This window comes from Calonectris borealis, chromosome 1, assembly GCF_964195595.1.
Source record: "Calonectris borealis chromosome 1, bCalBor7.hap1.2, whole genome shotgun sequence".
In the NCBI taxonomy this organism is placed as follows: Eukaryota; Metazoa; Chordata; class Aves; order Procellariiformes; family Procellariidae; genus Calonectris; species Calonectris borealis.
In genome coordinates this window covers 54,987,238-55,012,106 of record NC_134312.1, presented here as the reverse complement: position 1 = coordinate 55,012,106, position 24,869 = coordinate 54,987,238, and the positions used below count along the sequence as shown (strand labels likewise).

Genomic DNA, 24,869 nt, shown 5'->3' with positions numbered 1-24,869 from the left:
GTTTTTTTGGTGTGTTAAAAGTTTGCTTTTCAGTTTAATGTGTGGGTAGGGGAGGCTCCATCTGCCTCTTCGAAACCTTGTCCCTGGGCAAGAGGGAAGTCTCTGTCTTGGACTCGTAGGTCCTCCTGGAGGGAGGGTGGTGGGAAGCTGCAGAGGGGATCTCCAGCTGATGGGCACCCCGGTTGGGTTATGGCTTTGAGAAGTGGTTATGTGACACTGGAGGTTATGACTGGTTTTTTGAAGGGACCGTGTCATTTGGAGTCTGGAGTCTGAATCAATGACGTTTAAGCACCCAAGACATGTTGGAGAAAAAGAAGGAGTGAGAGATTTCTGAAAGGTGCCTCCTCTGGAGGCTGCTTTTTCTGAAGTGATAGAGACTGCTGCCAACAGAAAAGGGTGCAGACAACTCATACGCTGCCACAATATGTGCGCGGCAAGAGCTGCGGAAATGATGCAGGCGAAGGTACTGAATGAGACCATAACTAGAGCCCACATTATCCCACTTGATCCTCATGCTAATTCCCAAGCTCTCAGGGTATGTCCACACTCTAATAGGACTTGTGTGTAAGGTTTGTGGGTTACGTTTTAGTTTGTTAGCTTAAGCACCAATTAAAGGTGAAATCAGTTAAGTTTCTGCTCAAATTAAATAAACTCACCTGGATATCTCTGAAAAGCACTGGGGTACTCTGATAGCTTTGCTGCTCTGGGTAGCGGAGCTGGTTGAACTGGAGGGAACTGTGGTAACAGATGTGGGAATTGACCCTCTGCTGCACTCTCCATGGAAGTTCTGGTCTCACTCCCAGCACCCTTGCTGTTTCCATCTGTGCTGTGTTCAGGCTTCCCGCAGTGGGCACTGTGGCCTGGGATCCTCAGATGCATGTTGGAAAACCTTACTCACAGTATTTCTAGGTTCAAGGAGTCCTGGAAGTCTCCTGAGCAAAGAAGTATTCTTGGGACATTTCTCGCTCTGACTGTTCAGGAGGCAGAAGGGAAAGGATTCAGATAATATAGCCCAAATTTGGACCTTGTACTTATTTCAGACCTCCTGAGAGTCTTTTATTGGACGTGATGTTAGCATCACGCCTGAGGCTTCTTTAAACTGACCTTTTCCCGGAGAAGACGCAGAGGAGTAATTCAAGATCAAATGCAGCTCTAGAGTAAAATGACACATATACTTCACTGGAGATGCAGCAACACGGGCTGAAGTTGACTCTCTCTTTTCTTGTTCAGGAAACGTTGAGGATGCACGTTTCGTTTTTTTTTTATATAGACAACTACATTCAGGTGACCTGCTGCAGACACCTAACCTACGCATTGTGGTTACCTCTCCCCACTGTCTGTGTGTACCAGGCATCTGAGTCACTTGCTGCTGCCTGGCCTCAGATGCCGTAATAGTCACAGAGTCTAAATTGGGCATATGGAGTAGGTGATGGAGTATAACCTGGAGTCTTTTCAGGCCGTTGGAAAAATTATTGATTTACAAAACCATAAAGTGCTGGGTCATTGTAGCTTCTCTTCTTTTGCATGAATTCCTGGAAGGTGATGGATTTTCAGCTGCCACAGACTGTGGTCTGTCCTGCAGGAAGCCAAAAGGCTGATCTGTCAGCAATGTTCTACCTCTTTCCTTGTCTATATGCCTTTACTCTGTTCTAGACGAACATAATTTCTTCAGTCCCATGCCCTGGGTTGTTTGTCTCCTTCTGTCTTCAACCTCTTTTCTGACACTGCTGAGGAAGAAGCCTGAGTAGTCGCAGTGCCATGTTGGACACCCGTCAGGTGGACCCCATCTGTATGTTTCACAGAGGCTCCTGAAGATCCAGCAGCAGAGGGAAAATCTTCAGTTACTACCAATATAGGCTAGGAGTTGAACTGTTGACCAGAAGGCAAATATTTCCTTTCTTTTTGCTCCTTTCAGGCCCCAGGGATGGATCCCAAAAGGTTTTCCAGAGCACTGTGTGAGAATGTAGGAGTGCACTGACCGTATCAGCAGACACAGTTGTCCTCCTTCGGCTTAGCAAGACCTTGTGTAGCCCCAGACATCACTCTCTCTTTTACCAAAAGGAAGAGAGAGAGGGCGTGTAACTTTATTTAACAGAGCCTGGACTACAAACTACATCACAAAACACTCTACAAAGTTAATAATACAAGGCACAAGTCGGATGTGATATAAATGATGTAAATGTGTGAACTCTGAGTAGGACTTTGGCAGTGTTCCCAGCCGTGTTCAAAATGTACCCATGATATTTCTATCTCCCATATTGGGAACCCACTAGAGACAGGCAGAAAAGACTTAGGTTGGTTTATTATCCATATTTATCATTCTTTTCAGAATAGCATCTTCCTCCCACAATGATCCATCCTCACGGCACTACATATGCATCCAGCTCAAAGCAGGAGGCTTCACACTCTGACTTTTGGGGCAAGAGTTGAGAACGGTGAGATATGCTTATAGCATCAGTGTGTGTTGGGAAACCCAAAATAGATGGTGGAAGGGAATATGGACCCTGTAGCTATGCAGGTAGAGGTAATGAAAGGGGTTTGCATGTTGTCAAGTCATGGGACTTTGGGGCAGAAAGGAGGCATGCCTGAGTGTAGGAATCCAAATGAAAGAGTGGAAGGAGATCATTGGTATTTATCTCCCTTTTATATTTTCCCAGTGTTTGAAAAAGGGGTGATGTCAGTGGAAGAAGAGGCCAGTGGGGTTGTGGCTGTGACTGGGCTGGGGATAAGCAAAGTCTGGGGGCTGAGGATTTGCAGAGTAATTTTTGAGTTGGGACCTGGGGTCCAGGGAGCATCTGGATGGGGACATCTTGGCTTTCAGAGCCTTGTTGGCCCACAGCAGGAGCACAGAAAGTGCCAGTAGTCCTGCAGTTGAGCTGGCAGCAATGAAGGCAGCGGTGCCCCAGCAATGACTGCATTGAAAGTGCTGGTGAAGGTGATGGCTGGCAATAGAAGGCCAACGGTAAGGATGGCAGAGATGGCAGTTTGGGTGGAGAAGCAGTGGCGCAGGGAAGGGTCTGGTGGTGAGGAGGGTACTGCTTGCAGCAAGTATTACAGTAGCGTTTGGAGTGCTAACTGCAAGTGAAGACAAGTGTGGCTAATTACAGACATGATTGCGAAGAGGAAGAGGAGGCAGACTGGAGGAGGAATGGTGAGGTCTGCGATTATGGCACTTTGCAATGAAGAAGCTGCTGCTCAGTGTGGGGCTATAAGGGGTTCAGCTCTGGTATTAGCTAAAGCTGTGTTCTCCACATGTGCCAGCTCGTGGCTTGCTTGCTTCTCTTTCTATCTCACTCCTCACTTTCTTTGCTGCTGCAGCATTTTCCCTGTTTGCATGCAGTGTGGAGAGAAATGCGTTAATGGTTTTGTGTAGGAAAAGAAAAGAAAAAAGAAATCTTAAATTAGACACTACCCCACTGGTGATGCATCCTGTGCCCCTTGTCAGACAAATGCTAGCTGGGAGGTCTTCTCGGGAAGGACGAAGTTTTCCTAATGCTGCAAGGAAAAAAATCACAAGGAAGTTTAAAGGGGAGGGGGAACAACAACAAAAAAAGAACGCTAATTGTTCTGAGACCTTCCTGAGCCCAAGGAAGGGTTAATGCTTTAAATGCAATGTAATTTCAGCGGCACTAAAGAACACGTTTCCATGGAAACATCAACCCACGGAGGGAGAGAAAGAGGGAGAAGGGAGAGGGAGCAGCAACGGAGAGAGAGCCGCTCCTCTGGCAAAGGAGGAGCAGCCTCCAGACCCCCACACAGTTACTGATGGGAGTGATTATTTGTTTGTTTGTTTTAATCGATCCCTCCATGGAGATGCAATAGGGGCGGGAAGAAAGTGTTAGAGTGCCATCTTGGCTGCTACAGACCCAGGAAAATCCAGTCATACTTTTGGGACCGAGTCTTCTTGTGGGCAATGGCTCTGCTCTTGTGACCACTGTGAATTCGCTGCCCTTGCAAATGCGTGAATGCTTTCAACGCTTGATAAACGCTGAATAACCCCAAAATTACTTGTGGTTTCTTGATGTGTTTAAAAAGTTAAGTTAGTCTGCTGTTTCAGAGAATGTAATAAAGGGATTTATTTCAGTCTCTCTAGCTAGTTTAGCCTTGTCTGGCTTCTGGCAGTGGTGAGAGGGACTTTTCTGGCAGATTTGAGTGGTCTTCCACAAGCAAGAAAGTCCTGAAAGCTCTAGAGGAAATTGATGTGCTCACCTGCTTGCTGGTCTTGAGTCCCAGGACAGAAACTGGAATGAGCTCTGGCTAAATACCGAGATGTCCTGATGGTTGGCTCCCAGCACACCAGCCACCTTGAGAAGACCAAAGGGGCTGTTGACATGCATGTCTACTTGTCCAGTTGTTTTAAGCTGTGGTCGACAGCCATGTAGGTCCACGGGAGATTTCTAAGGCATGTGCAAAAATGATTAAGAAAAGTAAGGTTGTTGTCAGTGGGATTAAATTCAGTGTATGGGGACAGTAGTTCAACTGGAATATTTTTTAACGCTCTGCAAATTGACAGAGCTTGAAAAACATCATCCTGGCTGAAAAAATCACTGTGAAGAGCCTCATTTGACTTCTGTTCTGTGACTGCTTGTCCTATCAATGTTTGTATGACTGTGCCCTAAGACAGATAAAGAGATCTGAAGGACATCGCTTAACCTTTCAGTATTTGCCTGTTCCTAGTGGTATGGCTTCCATCAGTGACCTGTTAGGTCGATGCCAAGACATAATTATGACCCATTGTCAGCTGTTCTGACAAATGTAATTTTCTGTGCTTTTACTGCCCCATGTAAGCAGATTTTTAGTCCTTTCAAATGGGAGAAATACCTTGAAGACTAGTTTTTACTTTGGAGAAAAGTGATATGTTTTGTGTTCGTAATAATAAGGAAGGATGGAAAGACATAGAAATAAAAAATAATACTTTAAAAAAGTAATTGGCAGGAATTTATTAACTCAGTAGAACTTTGCAGCTTGATCCAATTTTGGACTGAACATTTAGTTTTTATTTTATCCAGTCACTGTAGTAATTTTGACCTTAAAGCTATTTTTCTATTAGCTGTTTTCTATTACTTAAAGGTTTGGTGAGTCAATTCAGAAGTATATTTGTTTTTATCAAAGTTTTTTGGATTAAAAAAACTTTCTGAGAATAGACTGATTTCCTATGAGATTTATAGATATTTCCAGCTTTAACCACAGTATGCTCTTAAAACACTTTTTCTTGTTTCTGTTTTATCTCCAGTGAGGCCAGAAGGTGTAGAGGTATATTTTCAAGCTAGTTAGGACTGTGTCAATTTCCCAGCAAAAAATACAATTTTGGAAGAAAAGTTGTAAATCAAATATTTTGGGTTTAAAATGGAATATTTTGACATGGAAATCCTATTTGCTGTCTCTCGTGATGAGGAGCATGGGAATTTTATATTCCTGTTTCTCCTTCACGAAACTTGGACAGACTAAATCTCCAGTGATATCTCTTCCCCTGTTGAGGTGATGCTGTTCCTTATGTAGGACTCTTTCAGGGTGGCACATTACAGATGTATTTTAACTGGGGCTTTTGTCCATAAAAGAAAGGGCAGAAGGTGTCACGCGACAGACCAGACTGTGTGGGGGCATGACCATGCCAGAAGCTTCATTTTCTGTCCAATGTCATTACTGTTTTCAGATCTTATGGTCCTCTTTCTTTCTGACAAAATGTTGACCTCCTCATGAGAAAATGTTGTTGCCAAGTTCTTATCCCCCTTTCCCATTTAAAAAGTGGTTTTGATAGGTAATTTTTCCTGGCTCTGGCATTTGTGAAAATAGGTCAGTCAGGATGTCTGTGAGAAAAATTTGGCTTTGGTTGGGTTTTCAAGATATTGCTGTGACCGACATAGCAGATAAGGCAAGACGAAGATTTATCCTGCCCTTTTTTCCATAAACAGGTCACCTCATCCTAATTTATACCTATGTTTCCTACAAGTGACCTAGCTTTCACAGTCTGGCCTTGGTACTGTGAGGGGCACCCTGGCAAAGGGAGTGTAAAATGCCACTAGATCTGAATGGCAGCACCTCTTTCCCCCTTTCTATCAAAGGCAATGACTGCATAGGACCAAAAGCAAATGGAAGATCGAGTCCTGGATGGTATTAAGTACATGGAAGAAAAAGTTATTGTGGAAATTCGGAAGCTCACTGAGCAGCCTTTCACCTATGTGTCATTACTGTAACTTCTGCCCCACGTTGGAGCTTACCCCACATTCCCCATCAGGGGGTAATTCAGTGACCCTGCGCAATGAGTCCCCCCTCTGACCACTTCCTGATGGACATCTGTCTGTGCTGCAAAACCCTGTGCTGCAGTGCCTGAGTTTCCTTTTACTTGAGTTTTCAGGAAGGAGGCTGGGGACTGCACAGGGTGTGGAAAGTGAGCTTCGCTTCTCGTTCTCAGGAATGGTCCCGTCTCATTAGGATCAAGCAATGTGTGCAGGAAAGCGGCCCTGCCATTGCTCTGGCTCCCTACGTACTCTAAGGATAGATATATCCTCAGTCCCCAGGAGCTGTCAGCTCAGAGTCTTTCTGAAATGACAAATTCATTGTAGATAAATAGAAGAAATGGGAAATAAAGTGGAAGTACCATTTTTCTTATGATTAAGAGAGGGAGTGGTGGAAAAGATTCATCCTTCTACTGTATATAGGACCTGTCACTTGGAAGTCTCAGCACACATGTACATTGTTTTCAAAACAACTTTGCGGAATATGATGGAGAAACAGCAAGGACAGATCAGTAGAAATTTCTCTTCCACTAGAAATGGGTATTTCACAGGTCAGGATCAAATACCAAGAAAATTCATCTTCCTCAGGTGAAGGTCCAGAATCTCAGCAGATCAAACAGTATCACTCCATAGATGTCAGCTGAATATCACTGATTTATTCCAGCCCAGTATCTGCCCTGTTGTCTTTTAAAAAGTTGTGGACAGCAGGGAGAAATCAAATTAATCTCTTATATGTCTGTTATCTTGTAGCCTGAGGGATATTACCTAATCTAGATGCTCTCCTAACCTCTTTGCTTAATGAAAACAATCTTGAGCTCTGGGCATTTCTCTAAGCCTGGTGGTCAGGTTGGTTCCCAGTAGCCCATAAAATGGCTGTAGCCTGGACAGATTTTCTGGTGCAGGATGCCCGCACAATTTGGAATTTGGTTGGTCTCTTTTCAATACTTGCCTTCTTTCTTGCAGTGCATCTCCCCAGATTCAGTGGTAACACTGACAGTGGGAGAGAAAGGAGCAAATGAAGAAGAGTGAGACACTGTTCCTTTAAGATTTAATTTTCCTAGTCAATGGTTGCTTCTATTTTTTTCCTATCTTGTTTTGTTTTTGTTCTTCATGATAGCAGAAAGAACAGAGTCCATGCCCCTTGTTATGTAAAATCAGCTGCATTCGTGCCCTTTGCATGGAGTCCTTTCGCTGTGAATTGTATCTGACACTGGACAGATGTTACACAGCCACAGCCAGATGTGCCCGCCTTTCACAACTCCACAAGCCACCGGCAGCGCAGCAGCGGCAGGCAGCGCAGGAGGCTGGGGCAGCGCAGAGCAGTGAGTGATGGGAGAGCCTCTGAAAGGCTCAGCCAGGGTCAGTACCAGCCATAGGGAAGTTTAATAGAAGGCCCAGGCTGAGCCCGTTCTCACCTTTTTGGGCGTGAGCAATTGGGTTTGATATCCCATGGAGACTGCCTTATCTCGAGAGACCTCATGCACTTGCAGCTGGATCTGGATGGCTCTTGTGCATGTATTGGCTGTCCTCTGAGGCAGAGGCAGCCATGGAAATGTCGAGCAATGGTATGGAGAAAAAATATCTGTATTATTTTAAGCTTCCCATGGGTTTGGAGAATGGAGGTTTAAATCAGAAGTCAAAGGGATCAGTTGCAGTTTTCTCGTTAAAAAAAAAAAAAATCTATACTATTTCAGTCTCTCAGAAGAGAGCAGAAGCTATTAACAGCATAGTTACTGCTGGTTAAACCTTTATTTGTCAATCACTTGCCACTTGGAGGTCAGAATTCCCATTTGTAGATAAATACACTGGTCCTAAACTCACTTTTTCCTGTCCTTTGAGTCCACCCACTTTTCTGTCTGTTCATCCTCGTCCAGGAGCAGGCGTGTGGGGCGGGCAGGACCTGCTGCAGGGCAGGACTGAGGCACTCTGCCAAGGCTGTTTGCATCAGCCCAGGCTGGGCAAGTCTTGCTGGGGCTGGGTGAGGGAACATGGTTTGGAGCTGTGGGCACTTGTGCTGAGATGTAGTAACGCGCTCATCTTTGCTCTTTCCGGGGCACGAAGTGGGTCTGGGCAGGCAGCTACGCCTGTCCCTGGTACCTCTGACTGGTGCGTTTTTAACGCTGTCTCTAGGGGAAAGAAAAAGACTATTTCACCATGCAGATTCTGTGGGGTAAAGGCCTTGCGCTGCCTTCACCTCACTGCTGTTTTGCTGCTGAACCGGCCTCAGTATTTCATGCTACAGTGAGTTTCCAAAGAGTCTGATGGTAGTCTGCATCCCCATCCCCTTATCCTGCATCGAACTCCACCTGCCTTTTACCTTGCAAATCCTCTCCAGCTGAGGTATCCCATAGCCTTTCCTTCCCCACCCTTCACCTACACCCTGTTTTTCTCTTGTGTGCTGGACTACTGAGATGACTCCCTGATGCTGGTGGTGGAGAGGCTGTTTTAATTATATGGCCTGTCTTATTCAGGGAAGCAGTGGATGTTAGGATAATCATGCCGTTTCAGACAGACCACTTGTTTCATTGGAGCATAACAAGCACTGACAGGGTGCAGGGGAGTGTGTGTGCGTGTGTGTGCGCGCGCACCTGAGGAAGGGAGTGCGATGGACTGAACCGAGGCATTGTCCAAATTTGCCCACCCAGTCAGCAGCTTCAGGAGGAGCTAATCCCCAGCAAGGCACTGGAGGCAGAAGTAGTAATGGTTAGTGCTGATTTCAAAAGCATCTCCTTCAGAGCTGTCTGTGGGGCAGAGAAAAATTTGGTTAACCCCCCAGGTCCCCTCCGCCTGCCACATTTGCTTCTCCAGGCTTCCCCTATCACTAGCTGAAACCATTTAAAATGTCATCATCTCTCCGCTGGTCCTAAATTGGCCATCTGATGTGGTTTTAATGCTCTATTTCCTATGCCAACCAGCCTTGGAAACACTCTCCATTAGCTTGCAGGGCTGTCAGCCTCACATCTAGGGCGGGTGATGTTACCTAATGGTCGGAGCACAGGATGGGGAGTCGGGTCCCCCCGAGGCTGACTTGCTTTCTGCCCAAGGACACGTCACTTCCTTCTTTGTTCCTGCCTGCTCGTCCGTACCACGGGGCTCACCATGTCAGCCTGTTTTGCTCCCATCCAGCTGACTTTGGGTATTGTGGCTGCTGCACCTCGACCAGGCTGGGGAAGGGCTTGACCCTTCTGTGCTTGCACCAAGCAGCGCCAGAAATGCCCACATTAGCAAAATTCTTTGCTGAAAGATATTTCTAGCAAATTAAATTAAATTGCCTGTGTCTGCCCCCCTTCTCTTTCTGTCTCCATCTTGGAGTCCAAAACATCCAGGGAATCATGGATTAAGCCCTTTACAGGTACAGTTTCATCTTGGGTTACCTCACCTGCATGCACAGACTGCTGCCCTCACGTTGTGCCCCTCTTGCAGCTGGTGGCTCAGTGCAGACATGCCAGGGAGTCTCCCAGCCCCCCCTGGTTGCCTGTTTGGGGACTGGCATGTGTGTAAGCTGTAGGGAGGAAACAAATGGCCAGAGCAGGCAGCGGTAGTGCTGGCGTACGAGGGTAGTGCTGCTGCCGAAGGGGATGACTCTCGCTGCAGTAGTGATGGAGGGCAGAGCCACTCGAGTGTGGCTGCCTTGCAGCATGCTGCTGACTTGTCCTGCCAGGAAGTCCTTCAAGCCCTGATGCTTTGTCATGCAGGTGTCCCCTTGCCCAGCGCACCTCAGCAAGCCCCACAGCGCCAGGGTGCTGCTCTCGTCCTGCGTCCTGGTGTAGGCGATGGGATCCAGCAAGCCTCAGGAGTGCAGGGAAAGCTGGGGGGAAGCTGCTGCTTCTGCACTCCTCCTGCAAACTTTGGTAAACATGTTGCTAATGGGTTCGAAAGAAAACCCTCTGAAGAGTTATTGTGCCAAATTTGGAGACTAATTTCAGTCATTAAGGTGCGAAGCGAGGGATTTTAGTGCCGCTTTAAGTGTAAATCTCAAGGCAGCTCCAAGGATTGGAGTTGCTGATGATCCCTCCTTGATTATTATTAGTGGTTCTAATCTTTCCTGTGGAAAAAGAACAGAAATGACACCCTCTTGTGTCATATCTGTTGCTGATTTCTGTGAACTCTTCTTGTCAAGCTGTGCAAGGGAGATTCCCAGAGTGGCATCATTCTCAGGTGGGAGGGGAAAGAGGGCTGAGAACTGTTTAATATTGCTGTTTGTTTAATTAGATATTGGCACTGCTTTCTAACTAGTGACATATAAAGCTACAACTCTCATCAGGCTAATGACATCCTCATCTTCTTGGAGTCTTGCTTTGTCTTTACTCTGGTGGCCAATGCAGAGAAATAATGAAATGGGTGTAGCTGTAATCTTGGTCTACTGGAAGGTCTTTCCCACCACCAGGACCTTACATAGATCTGGTAGGCTGCACGTAGCTGGCAATGGTCCGTGCCTGGCATTCCTCAGTACCAGAGCAATGCAAACGGCTGGGAAAGAAATACCAGAAAAAGAGCATGTGTGGTCCTGACATGGGATCTTTTACACCGTTGCAAACAATTGTGTGGCTAAGATTTTCCACACGGCTGATGTTTTGGGGTTCTCTCAGTGTTTGGGTGCTGAATGGGTCTGACTTTTAGAAAATAACTAATAGTCTGCCTTTGAAAATCATCCTGTTGCAAATGTTTCACGCTGGGCTCCCTTATGGCTGTGTTTCCTACACTGTGCATGTCCCCTGATGGTCACAACATGGAGCAAGTATGGAATTTCCTTTAGAAGTAAACATAATTGCTGATTGCACTTGGTAATGGGGAATTAGTGGATGAGTTTGGTTGATTAATGGAGTTAGGACAAAAAAGTTTGTGAAAATGAAGAAGGTAAAATCATGACCTGCTTTTTTATTTGTTTGAAGAAATTTCCCTGTTACCAACGCTTTCATTAAATTAGCAGGGAGTTCTCTGTGTGCAAATAGTGGGAAAGTGTGAACCCACTGAAAGAACAGATTTTTTTTGTTCTTTTTTTCTTGAAATTCATTCAAATTGAGTTCAGAAGGGACAAACTGAAGCTGAATATCAGGAAATGTTTCCTGATGTTATGGTATAATAGAACAGAAGAACCTCTCACGTCTGTAATGGAAATGTTGCTTGTGTAATTTATAGGAGAACGGGGCAAAGCACAGGAGGGTAGAATCCTGGGGCTTGTCCTGCAGGCAGCTTGGTCATCTCTGCCTCTCACGGTGACATAATGCTGGTGCCAGAGCAGGTGTATAAAGGCGAAATCTACTTCATGCAACAGGATTGTGAATTGAAGTGAAATATATGAACAGGGGAAACTGTCAGAGTGCCACGGAGATGTCATATAAGCCACTGAACTGTGAAATGTGCATTTGCCGCCTCCTCTTCCCCACAGTGTCATTCTGGATGGCATGACAGTTAAGAAAACAATAGACGTGATTCTCAGCAACACCACTTTAACATGCTTTCATCATGCAGCAAGGCCTTGAAATGAGTGTAGCTGTAATCTCGGTCCACTTGAAAGTCTTCCCCACTGCCAGAGCTGAGTGAAGAGGCCTTGGGATAAATAAGATTGAAGCCTGGACTGTTTAATAGTCCATTTGTACAGCTGACATGAGATGCCCCGAAGGGAGGTGCCTTGCGCAGAAGTGGCGGGGCCTTTCCAGACAAAGAGAATCATTAATATTGGCTGCAGAGATTTGCAGGGCTGATCACCTTTTAGTTTGATCTTGCTGGGTATAAGGCATGACTCTGTCCCTAGGGAGAAGGACTTTCACTGGACTATCTCAACATCCACTGTCCCTATTCCTAAGCTGCTTCAGAGGATTGCTTTGGGCCCTGCGAGGCATGCTGGCTCGCATAGGGATGGATCTTCTTGCAGGTGTGCTGCCCCTTCCTCTGCTCTCTGCAGCTTCCCTTATCACTGCCTCGATGTTTGGGCTGGGGGGAGGCTGTCTCCACTGCTTCACCTGTAGGCCAGCGCTGTCCTCAAATGACACGTGAAATCCCCTTTGGAAAGTGAGCATAGTGTAGGCTGTGGAGTGTGTTTACACAGATAATTGCTAGGCATCCCTCTGCCCTTTGGGGTAAAGGGAAATCAAGGACCATGGGTACACGTGTGTGCATGTGACTCTTAGTCGTACTTTCAGGAATTCATTGAGAGCCAACATGGGATATCGCTTCCCTATCCCAGTCACAAAACGGGGGTAATTGCCTTGCCTTGCCTGATTGTCCCAGTTCCTGGAGTAATTGTCCTGCTTCTCCCACCTCTTTCCTCTTAGATTTTCCTTTGCTGTCCCCAGCTTCATAACACTGTTTGCACCATGCTCCTACTGTCCCGGCGTAAGCTACAGGACGGGGGGCAGGCTCTCGTTTCGGGTTTGGTTCCCAAGTGTTAACATACTCCTCGCTCTTTTCTCTCTCCTGCAGGTACCTGATCAATGTCACCTTTGAAGGCAGGAATTTGTCATTCAGTGAGGACGGATACCAGATGCATCCCAAGCTGGTGATCATTCTTCTGACCAAGGAGAGGAAGTGGGAGAGGGTAGGACATGTTTGGTAATTCTCAAACTGTGTCAGGGAGGAGGAGGATGGAGGAAGGCTCCAGGCGAATAATCCGTCTCACCTTTCTCTACTTCTTATCAAGAGCTGGCAATCTCCTCCTTGCATCCTGGACCACTAGTATCTCCAATACCCAGGCTGCTGTCTTCTCCACGCAGGATGCCATTACATTCTTCCATTAGCGTGCATAAAAAATTCATCAGCTTCCCTTCTGTAACCTCTGAACATAAGTTTTCCTGCCTTTCAGAGAAGAGACCTCCTCTGTGCCATGGCTTTCAACGGCAGAGACAGAAAATATTTCTCTCCATGGCTTGGAGGCAGTGAAGTTTTGTATGCTAAATGACTGTGATTGAACTACAGCCACACTTAGTAATACATGCCAATGTTAACTGTGTTTGATATATCTGGCCACTGTCATTTGCTATGGGATGGTGCATTAAGTAGGATGTGTATACATGAGATCATATTGAGTTGTTCAAAAATCCAAATTTGCATATTTCTGAATAATTTGCATGTAACCCACAGCACCATTTTAGAAATGGTGTGGATTTCTCTGTTACTGCAACGCTTTGGTTCATTTCACCTCCCACATAAAAGTCAGTGGTCCAGGCTTGGAACAAGCACTCCCAAAGGGTTTGAATTGAAGTAGAGAGGGTAGTTTGAGGGCTAAGAAAATAAGATATAAAAAAGTGATGGGGGTGAGAAGTCAGAGTGAAAGTAAGGAAAATTCAGCAGAGCACTCAATAGATACGAAGCGGAGCTTGATCTGGATGTGATCATGTGTATGGCTTAGAAAAATGCCCCTTTGCTCCACCAGGCAGAGAAAGTCTTCTCTCCTTGGCTGCTTGTTCCCTACATGGACTTGCAAGTGGCCTGCATGGCCAAAGCCAAGAAGAAATTCATGCGGAAATGAGAGTGAAATAGGGGGCTGTCAGGAGAAGTGCATTCAGAAGAGGGCTGGAGGAACAACTTTTGAAGGAGGCAGAAAAGCCATCGTATTAGTGCCTGGCAGGCAGTAAGGTCTCTCAGTAGTTGCAGGAGTTTGGGAGGAGGGTGAAAGGTCCCAACTTGTGCCTGGTTTCCAGGAAGACCTGTCTACCTCATGGTCTTGGCACTGTGCAGACCAGATGGGAGTGTATGGTCTTGGGAGAGTCAGACGAAGTCTCAGTGGGACAGGAGCATGAGGAAATGTATGGCATGGCATCAGCATGAGTGGACAACCCTTGAATGTGTTTGGAGGCAGGCTGGCTTCTCAGGAGGTGGGCAGGCAATGCTCGGGCTGTAGAGACCTCATGTCAAGCTCTGCCCATCACACAGCTTCATTAAAGTCCACCAGGCCAAGTCCAGGAGGATTTGTTCCTAGCTGGCACCAAATTTGTTCTCACAGAGGAAAACTCAATCGTCAGAGCAGGAAAACGAGGCAGCAGCAGCATGAGTCCTGCTAGGGATTATTAGCAGGGTCAGCTCTGGGGAATCTGTTGCTGGAATGCTTTGCAGGCTCTGGGGAGGCACAACTAAACGCAGTCCTGGTTTTGTCCTGCTTCTCACATGCATTACTCTGTTACACTCTCAGTGAGGGCTTGGGGGCTTGCATTAGCGGTAAGAGGGGTTGTTCAGTCTCCGAGTGCATGTCCGTGGTCTCTCAGAACCAGACAATTAGCGGAAGGGCTGCTGGTGAGCTGGAGTGTTAGGGTTAGACCTGGGACCTGCCTGAGCCTTGCTGTCTGTGGGGACTACTTGGCATCCATTAAACCAGAACAGTTCTTCATTTCATAGGAGCTGGGGCTGGACTGAAATGAGACTATGATGAGCTATGGTATTAGTGGTATGAAAAGCCCATAGTGCTTCCTGAACACAAATGTTTTACCTTGAAGCGGGTGTCTTGCTCAGTGGGAAGATCAGATGATTATAATCAAACTCTGAGCTGTTCGAATTTTACACTGGCAGGTTCTTCCTGGAAAATGCAGAAGTCACCTCCAACATGCTCTGATCACAGACAAATACCTTTCATACCTGGAACCTCATACGCTTTTTCTTAATTTTCTCCATTCAGTGGAAATGCAAACATTAAAATATAAGGGTGAAACAGAGCTCTTTGTGGCAAAGATCATAATTTTGTTCCGTGTTTGCAGAGAGTCAGGCAAAGCAGAGTGCTGGCCCTTAATAGCAGCTCCCAGGCAATGCCACAATACAAGCCATAAATTATTCATATATTATTAGCACACAACCCCAATACCTTTGTAAGTGCATTGCTTTGCAGTGTAAAATCATCCAAACTCTCACTAATTTTTGCTAAATTAGCAAGGTGCTTTGTCCTGGCAACTTCTAGGCAATATACAAAAGAAACTGCGCAAAGCGCAGGAGAGTTTCCAAGTCAAACACTCAGGCGGCAGAAGACGAGAGATGAAAGGCTGCATGGGAAACACTGATTCAGTCCACTTGTGTGTGTGCGTTCACTATAGCTCAGTCTTTAATTACATCGCTGCATGCTTTTATCCATAATCAGATGCTGTGCCTGGTAGGAACATCAAGAGGTCATTTAGTCCTTCCCTGTGCCCAAGGGAGGGATCAACTACACTGAAATTATTCCTGACAGCTGTTTGTCTCACCTGTTCTGAGAGTCCTTCGATGCTAGAAACGCCATGAAATCCTGAGGCAATCTCTTCTACGGCTTCTTTCTTCTTATCCTGGAAAGTTTTTCTAAGGTCTAACCTAGAGTTCCCTGACTGCAGTTTAAGCCCATTACTACTTGGCATCTCCCTAGTGGACATAGAGAATTGTTTATTCTCTTCCTCTTTTTATCTTCCCTATGTATGTTTAAAGGCTTCTATCATGTTGTCTCCCAGTTGTCTCTGCTGTAGATTAAACAAGAATTTGTTTAGTCTCTCCTGGTAGCTCATGTTTTCCAGTCTTCTGATCATTTTTATTAGTCTCCTCTGGATTTAGTGACACAGTTTGCTGCTCTGTACAGCTTGGTGCAGTTGATTCTTGGAAGATGGCAAATAGATTGTGAGGAGTACATCTCATGGGGTATATATATATATATATAAAGAAATGTTTTAAAATAGGTGCGAAGCCTTCCATTTTCTGGAAGCAAAGGTGCAGACAGTGACTGAACTGCTTCAGGATTTCAGGTCTGTGAATTTTTTTGAGATTTTGATTTTTCATCCCCATTTGGGAAGAAATATCTTCAAAATCCCACCAGTTATTTCAGAACAGAAATTCATTTTCCAGAAGAGCTACAGCTGTCCCCAACTGTGATGATGATAAATCTCCTCCTGTGTCCTTCAGACAGACTGAAACCTCGTAGGGCTGACAATCATGAAAGAACACATAGAGCAACGCCTTTCTGGAAAGGGGCAGTAACCTGAGCTCTTCTGCTCTTGTAGCCATGAGTAATGATTCCTCTTGTGATGAGCGAATGTGCTGCATTTCATTCACTTCTCTGTTCTCTGCTCCTTAGGGGCAGAATGCTGCATGCCTTCCCTCACTATCTTTTAATTAGCTAGTTAGTAGAGCTCTTTGCTTCACTGGCCAGACAGCCTAGGTGTATTTTGAGTGCCTAGATGCCCCTGTTGTATTTATCATAGAGGGGCAGGTATGCAGACAGAGGTGGTGAAGGAAGTCCACCCTTATGCCCCACGAAGGGCCCTGCCTCAATGCAGCGATGAGCTGGGGCCAGAGGTCTTGCGAGGTGAGCCAGAGGCTTGGTACTACACTAGGTTTTCTGTCTGTGGGTTGTGATGTTTTGTGTGGGAAGAGTTTTCACCCAGGCTTTTTCTTTACTTCACTGGTTGCCTTTCTCCTCTGCTCTCCTATAATCCCACATATAATTATTTCTGGGTTCATGATCCGTTCATGAAAGCTGGCAAGTGCTGCTGTCCAGCTCTTGCTCACATCCACCTTCTCTGCTGAGGCAGGGCACAGCAGTCCTGTCCCATTAGCTCCCAGCTCCTCCTGTCTGCTGCCTCATTTCCCCCGGCAAACCAGGGGATGACACAAATGTTGCTATCTCTGACGCCCTCTTTGGGATTCTTTCTCTACTTTAATTTCTAGTGAGTTTTGCATCACTTCTATCACTAGGTTGTTCTCAGCCTCTCCCTTTTGCTGATGCTTCTCTGCCTCTTCCCTTAGGTGTGTCACTGGGGATTCAGAGCACCTTTCCATGCGGCTCATGACAGCAACCTCTTGTGCCACCCCACAGAGCCCTTTGATTCGCAGGTTCCCTGGGGCAGCTCTTACCACACACACTCCAGTAACTCCTGCTCCTGGCTGGATGAGCAAAGCCCCAGGTGATGGGTTTGGTCAGGGTGCCACTACAAGCCATCTTCGAGGAGAACAGATGGGAAACTTATGCTGAAAGATTCGTTCTCCTTGCTGCATGTGCTAATCCTCTGCTCCTATCAACCCTCACCCCCCTCAGCAGATAAGATGTTTGCCTGTTGCTGCTCCTATAATTATCAGTGTTTGACTTTTGAACTCTTGAAAATCAATTAACAGCATCTGTTCTGTTTCTTTTAGCCATCGGTGTGGCCGTGATTACAATTTCACGAACAGGCTGCTCTTAGCCTCTTCCCCTACACCGCTGCACACATTAGTGCTCCCTGGGAATGGGGCCATTTGCTGTGACATGCTGTCAGCTGCCTCAGTGACTGTAGACTTCCAGTACTTCCTAATGCTGCAATAGGGTGAAAAATGGTCCCACTACTCGCTGCTGCATAGGCTTTCCAGAGACGTGTTCAGCCTGGATCGTAGTCCACATAAAGTGACTTCGCAAACTTGTGTGACCCTCTCCCCTGCTTGGGACAGAGCAGCGTTATGCCCATCCATGCTTGGGAAGGGTTCCTTCGGGATGTGGGACGGAGCTACAGAAAGGAAAGAAGGATTTAGAAAAGAAAAATGGAAAAACAAGGTTTGTTTTATCTAAAAAAAGAGGAAGGGAACAAGATAAGTCTTTGGACATTTAAATAATTGTTGAAAAAAGGACATTATAGTCAGTTGCTTTTCATGCCCACAAAGCAGAAAGAAGACATCTTGCTAAATTTTCAAGCAGAAAGATTTCAGTTAGATATGTAGGGAGCTGTCTAATTGTTAGCATGGTGAGACATGGTGACGCTCATTTGCTGGTGAGGCTCATTTGCTGGAGGACACGTAGGAAAATATCCAACAGCACACAGTCTAAATCTATCTTGTCCTGCCTCAGAGCTGGTGGATGCAGTAAGTGATCTCTTGTGGTTCTCTGCCAGCCTACATTTCTGTGATTAGATGAGTAAGATGAACCTGAAGAGTGTCTCACAAGAGACCACTTATTTGATAGGAAAGAAAAACTGGGTTATGGACAAACTGATCAGCAAAAACTTCAAGCCTGGTCCAATGAGGACATAATTTCTGCAAGCTTCTACCATGTACCTTTTGTATGAGCAGCCAACTGGCGCATGAAGGCCATTGTGGATGGCTGCAAACAAAAGCCCTTATGGAGGCACTTGTCACCTCCTGCAGTCTGCAGCTTTGGTGGACTGATGAACACCACAGAGATGCTGAAGAGGCTGTAGCTTTTGATGATGATGCAGCTTCAGGCCTGTTCTCAAGTCTTTCTGAGCATTAAAAGAAATATTCACTGTCACTTCTTTGTGTCCTTCAATGTCCCAGTGGCAGAAATAACAGGGGAGGGGGGAAGAGGACTGAAAATCTGATCAGTATTCTTGACTTTTAGGACCTGTGTGGTACTGGCCACTCCATGAAGAACCAGTATGAATCATGTACCTGTTATGCTGCCTAGCAGAAGGGAGGATTTAGATTTTTTTATTTCATTTTCTGAAGAAGGCTCTTTAAAAATAAGAGAGGAACAAGAATGTAGGGTTGTGAGGTGAAAACTGCAGCTGTACAACTGCATCTTCTCTCCCCTGCCTTTGGAAAGATGACTACATCGTTTGAGACACTTTCCTCCTTGTGTTGTCTGGTGCCCACCTGAGCAAGCCTTTCTGATCACTTACACATGCATGCACAGGTGTGCTTGCCTCCCTGGGGTAGAAGTTATTGCCTTTGGTCAGGTTCTGCTCTGTGTGTGGAGTTTTGGCATCTTGACAGCATGTCCAGGGACTTCAGAGAGGAAATGTTTTTTATCCCACAGACTCCTTTTATGGTGAGACAAGATTGGATTGTTTTTGCCAATCAGTCTTGTTTTGCTAATTTCCCTGTGTACATGGGGATTTATGACTCATTGTCCCTGAGGAGAAATGGCATAGGAGTTTGTTTAAACCTACTCAGAGTTAGTGACTGATTCTGTTCCCATAGAACCAGTTTTTAGAAGGATATAGCTTCACTTAAGGCAGATGAACCATTCTGGATTTAAGCACATATGTCTGAAATTAGAATGGGAGTCTGTAAATGCATTTCCCCCTTTATTTGTAAAGGTTCTTTCTGGACATTTCTCTAAGAGACCGTAATTTCCTGAAACCCTTGTTTCTCATTAGACGGCAGACTTGCATCAAAGAATACATATTTTATGGATACCCCACTCCCAAGTGAGTGTCCCTGATCTAGGTCACATCTGATGGCTCTGTTGATGACCCTGATTCAATCAGACAACCAGATGGCTTTATTTGTGCACCTATGCTGCACCCACTGTCAGGATTTGGCCTGGTTTCTCACAGTTGTCCAGGATGTAACTTACGTATTTGTGGCTAGTTATGGCCATGTTAATCTTACACTGACTCCTATGGAGAAGGGCAGATGCAAGTGCCACACAGAGCTTTCCTTATCAGGTGATGAATGGAACAATCTTCCTGAAAAAGCCTCCTACTTAAATCTTGCGGACATGCTGATCAAATGGTCTTTGCTGACTGATCGTATCAGACCATTAGATTAGATTACCGCATCCTGCAATAATGAGCTAGTCCATCTCTTTTACCAAAGAAGACACTAGCTGGGTGTCTTCTCCTAACCACTGTATATTACGTCAGTATAAGCTGTTTGCTCTCTTTGCCTCTTGCTGAAGCAGTTCCTTACTTTGTTTGCTTGAATTTTGGAGTGTATTTGTATGATTCATGAGCCTGCAGAAAAATATTCTGGCTCTGTTCCACCAGGCCCTACTCCTTGGCTACCGGAGGGAATTCTTACATTGAAACAATGACAGCTTCTTGGAAAGACCTTGTCCTCTAATGCAAATCAGATATTGGAAAATCTGGAGATCTTCATTAAGCCAGGCCGTAGTTAGAATGCCTCCTACCATATCCGTGCTGGTGTAGCTGAAGAGGGTGATAGTAGCCATCTGACCTTTACTGGGATTGCCAACCTGACTCCCTGGACAGGACAATCCTGAGGACTGTGCCCCATCTACTAATGTGGTAACACCATCCAGCCACGGGAGAAGACTGCTCTTGCCTTGGTTGCATTCTGGATGAGAACTTTAGTCTCTGAGGCTTTCTTCCAGCTGACTTGCCTAGGCCACACAGTGAAGGGGGGTGACCGTTCCCCCTTGCCGCGTGTACATGCCGTCACCTCTTGCACGTCATCATTGCTGTCTCCAGCACCCAGTTATGGACTTGGGACTCTGCTCTGCAGGGAGCTGTGTGAACGCTAACCAGAAAGGTGGCTCCTACCCCAAAGTGATTACACTTTAATTAGAAGACAAAAGGCAGCAGATGGGTACAGATGGACCAACGGGGGAGTACAAGGGAACAATCAGACAACATTAGTCAGCATGGTAGGCAGCAGGCTTTACACACCAACTGCCTAACTCTTGTGAAAGCTTTGATAGGCAGTGGAGAATTATAACCGGCTTTGTGCAGGCTTATGGGGGCCTCATCGAGACTGTGAAGGGCAGATGGGAAAAAGCAGTAAAGGTGCTTTTGCATGCTTGGAAAGCTGTGGTTGGGAAGGTGCAACAACTTGAAAATACCCAGTGCTGCTGGAAAATTTCCAGTCGTCTTAACATCCGACGGGATAACTTTACAGAGAACCAGAAAAACGCGTGGTAAGGCTATGTCTTGTGATGCGGCACCACCTCTCAGTGCAGGGCTGGTGCGCTAGTACCAGAGCTACGTTGCTTCTGCTTGCCACTAGCTTACCGGTTTCCGTGGCATGTCAGATGCTGCTGTGTATCTGTGTCCCTTTCACCGTAAGCGTTTCATTGATTATGGGAATGTGTTACCCCAGCATGTTGACAATAAACATCGATATCTTAATTCAGGTGATAGCTGAGCTGCTGCGGGAAGATGAGCTTTCAAGCATGGGTACAGTAATTAAATATTCCTATCACAACGCAGTATCGAGGACCCATCCTATCATCCCTGATCAGTCCATAACATCCTCAAAAAAAACACAAAGGGGGGTTGGATTTGGTTAGAAATGAAAGAAAGAAATATGGCTGTTGTTTTGTATTTTTTGGTGAATGAAAACAAATTCATATTTCTTTTTGAGTCCACACAAGATGTTTTTCTGACCTGAAAAAAAAAATCAGGTCATTTAAATGTAGTAAAAACATTTAGTAACATAGACCAGTTTTGATAGAAAAATGTCATGTGAAAATGAAATTTTCTAAAGCTTTCATTTTGTGCATTGCCATATTTAAGCAAAGCATGTCATTGTGAAAAGTCTAAGTGATACATGCTGACATTCTAAGAATCCCCTCCCTTCTGCTCTCTTCAGGGCAAAACTCTTGTTTAATTTCAATCTGAGCACAAGAATGACTTTTTCCCCAAACTCCATTTACGAGTGAACTGACTGTTTGTCAGCCCAACAGTAACTGCTCCAGCTGTACTCCACTCAGGAGTGACACGGGGAGGTTGTGTGTCCTACAACACCGGACGGATACACAGCACAGCAAACTTCACTTTCCCCTGCTTTGTCCCCAGTCACATACTGGAAATCACTTCAGGGAGCCTGCAGCAGCCAGAAACCAGACAGGTTGCCCCAGTGCCATTGGAAGAGGCAGTTTATTTCCCGTTGCTTTTGGTGGCCAGACGATGCAACAAAAAAACAGCTAAGGAAAGCATGGGAATTTTGGCAGCTTTAAGATTTGAAATTCGTGAAGAGATGAGGGCAGAGAGGAAGCAGCCAACCAAACCGAGTCTGGAGAAAGTGCTAGCATAGCTTCTGCTGGAGTAGGCTCACAGTGAGTGAACATGCCCCCGGTGCCTGAGGGTGTGTTTTCATCTGTTTGGTTATATTTGCTGGAGACTCTGTCTCATGTCGACGATGTCTTTGCTTGGCCTGTGAATCCTTTGCTTTTTCTATTTTTACATTTCCTGAATGTTATTAACTGGAGGCTTTGTTTTCCTTTCATGGGGCTTGAGAGAGAAGGGAGGTGCTGCTGTGCCTTCATCTGCTTATTCATAGAACCCCACGTTTTTCTTTCTTTTGCCTTTTTCTTTTGGTTTTGTTTTTCTTTCTCTTCCTCCTCCTCTCCCCCATTTTTTTGCTGGGATTTTGGCAGTTTGCTTTTCCTGGAGTAGAAGTCTGGTCACATTTGCTTCTGAATGCATTTGAAATAAATTTTTCTTCATATAAAATTGCTCAGACTTTTATTCAGTAAGGAATAGCTTGTTTGTTGTGTCTTTGGCTTGGTTTCTCTCCTCTGGTGTTGGTTCTGGCCAGCGTTTCTGTGCTTGGTTCTCACACGCTCCTTGCTTTGGATTTGAATCCTGATTGCGTGTGGTTGACTTGGCTTGATGCTGACCTGCATCTTGGCAGTATTTTTTACTAGACCGGGACAATCTTTTCCCCTGTGGTTTTCTCCGCACTGTTATGTATTAACTTCTTTGCTACTTTTCAAAGGTATCTCAGTGTTAAAACTGTGGTTATCACTGGAGCTACTGTGTGCTTGAGTTACTCTCACTGCTCATGAACTCTGGCATGCGTTTAGTGTCATCGATTTGAGCGTACAATATGTTCAGCGTCGTTTGTTTTCCTTCTGCCTGAACTGTGTTTTCCCCGAGTCTGTAATTTTTTCAGACTGCCTTTGGTAACGTTAGATCCCGGCACTCACTCTTTCGTTCCCTCGCAGTGGTGTCTGAGTTTCTGTCACTATCCTTTGGCCTTTCTTCCTCGTGAAAGGCTCTGTCATTTACTGACCTGGGTTTATTTCTAGAATGGGCTGGGGGTTGTGCTGTCTTCTGCTGAGTCAGCAGTTTGCCAGGCTTATTTAATTTCCTTCTGCTGGGCTAGCTGCACTCTGCAATGTCTCCCACCATGCCAAGCCTAGAAGATTGTTTGACAGCCTTTTTCTTGTTCCTGTTTAAGCTTTCGACTTCGTCTGCATTTTCTGTGACAGTTTCTGGTGCTTGTTTCCCTTAGGTTTATTTCCTTGGTTCCTGTATACGATAATGACTTACATTTCTATTGTTCCTTCCTTCGAGAAGGATCCTAAGCACTTTGCAAAATTAACATACAGGCAACATTTCACTATGAGTAATGTTCAGCCGCTCGTGTGGTGGAATGGGGTTAGGCTGTTTAATGATGCAAAACAGCGCTGCACAGCCATGTAGGGTAAGAAAGAGGAGTCTCAAACAGAAGGAGGCAAGGAATTTTTAATTGGACTCTGGCCAATTTTGTTCCCAAAGTCTGTTTTTGGGGAAAATGACACGGATCATTAAAGACCAGGAGTGATAAGGCCTGTGTCCTTCCCTTTCCAGATGATAATGCCCGAGACTCAGATATATGGTGGGAGGAACAAATGAGTCTGTGAAAAAACATAGTTTGGGATCAACAAAAATATTCATTGATTTTGGTCAGATATGGAGGATTTATTTATTGCTGTAAATGAAAACTGACATTTTGGTGTTTTCGTGTAGACTCACAGAAGCCTTTAGATACCATTCACAGAGGCAACGTGGAGGAGGAAATGGCAGCATCTTCCCCCAGATCCCAGAGCCTCGTTAGCCAGACGGTGAGGACAGGCTCCTAGGCAATGGGAAAACTGCATTCAAATCCCTTCTGCCTGACTCAGAACACAGGTTTAAACTGCGGTCTCCATCACCTCTCAGGAGAGAGGTCTAGCCCTTGGGACTGGGATTTTTTTTTTTTTTCTTTTTTAATTGAAATTCCTTTGCCAGTGAGTACTTGAAGTGTCTTTGCAGATGTTTGTTTGGATCCAAATTTCCATCACTTTTATTATGTCATCACATGTCTGATAAAGAACATGATTTTTTTGTGTGTGTTGAAAGGATGAGTTTGATTAGCGGAAAATTCAAAAAAGCAAACAAACCTTGCTTTAGATTGAAGCAACACCTTTAATATTTTTTTTTTTCTGTATTGTTCAGTCCTCGCTTTGAAAAACCATTTTTTGTGCAGCTTAATCAGAAAACCATTTTGGTCAGTGTTGGAGCATACAGGGCTGGCCCTTATGAGACTGGGGACACTGTGCAGCAGGGCAGCTTGCCACCCACCACACAAGACATGGTGCACACTGCAATGTTAATGCTGATAGGTGCTGCAGTTCCTTGTGTTCTCCCAGTAGATCCACCCTGGTATTATGTAATCCTGTGGTTTTTGAGAAAAAATAGTGTTTGCTGGTAAGTCAACTTATATTGGGTGCAGCACTGGACAGCAGAGGTGTGCTGCAAGTTTTCCACTCGAAGCAATGTCATATGACAGTCTCACCATCCAAGCTGGGAGATCTGGGAATAATAGAAAGAGTCCTTTCTTCTGCAGTCTGCTGCTTGAGATCAGCTCCTGCACGCCAAGTTTAACTCTTTGCTCCGAGCATCATCTGGGTGTTTTAAGAATTCAGGATTGCTCAGGTCACTTCTTTCAGGCCAGTGCTTTTGTTTTGTTCTTTTTTAGAAGTGGGAGCTATTTGCTTTCCTTCTTAGATGTGTGCTCATTTTCACTGAGGCCAGAGTTCTTTGTATCGCTGCATTTAATTGTATTTGCTTTGTAAAGACCGCTGGGATTATGGCAGCATCTCATTTCTGTAGCTTTTCTGCCTCTGACAGGGGCTACCTGTGGACAGCTGCTTTCCTTGAGCTTCTCCTGTGTATAGATCAGCCTGCATTTGTAGTTTCCACCAGCTTCATGCCTTGTCCCTTTTCTTACAGATGGCTGCTATTTGAAGTCTCGGCTTTCAGGATGGCTGAG

At 45.4% G+C, this 24,869-nt stretch overlaps 1 protein-coding gene across 1 annotated transcript in view; it reads left to right on the top strand.

Moving 5' to 3' along the window:
* The window catches only part of GRIN2B (glutamate ionotropic receptor NMDA type subunit 2B), a 203,962-nt gene that overhangs the window by 115,069 nt on the left and 64,024 nt on the right, over positions 1-24,869 (top strand). Inside the window, exon 4 of the mRNA XM_075153102.1 lies at positions 12,660-12,774. Within this exon, the coding sequence (XP_075009203.1) occupies positions 12,660-12,774 (115 nt within the window). The remainder of the gene's footprint in view (positions 1-12,659; positions 12,775-24,869) is intronic.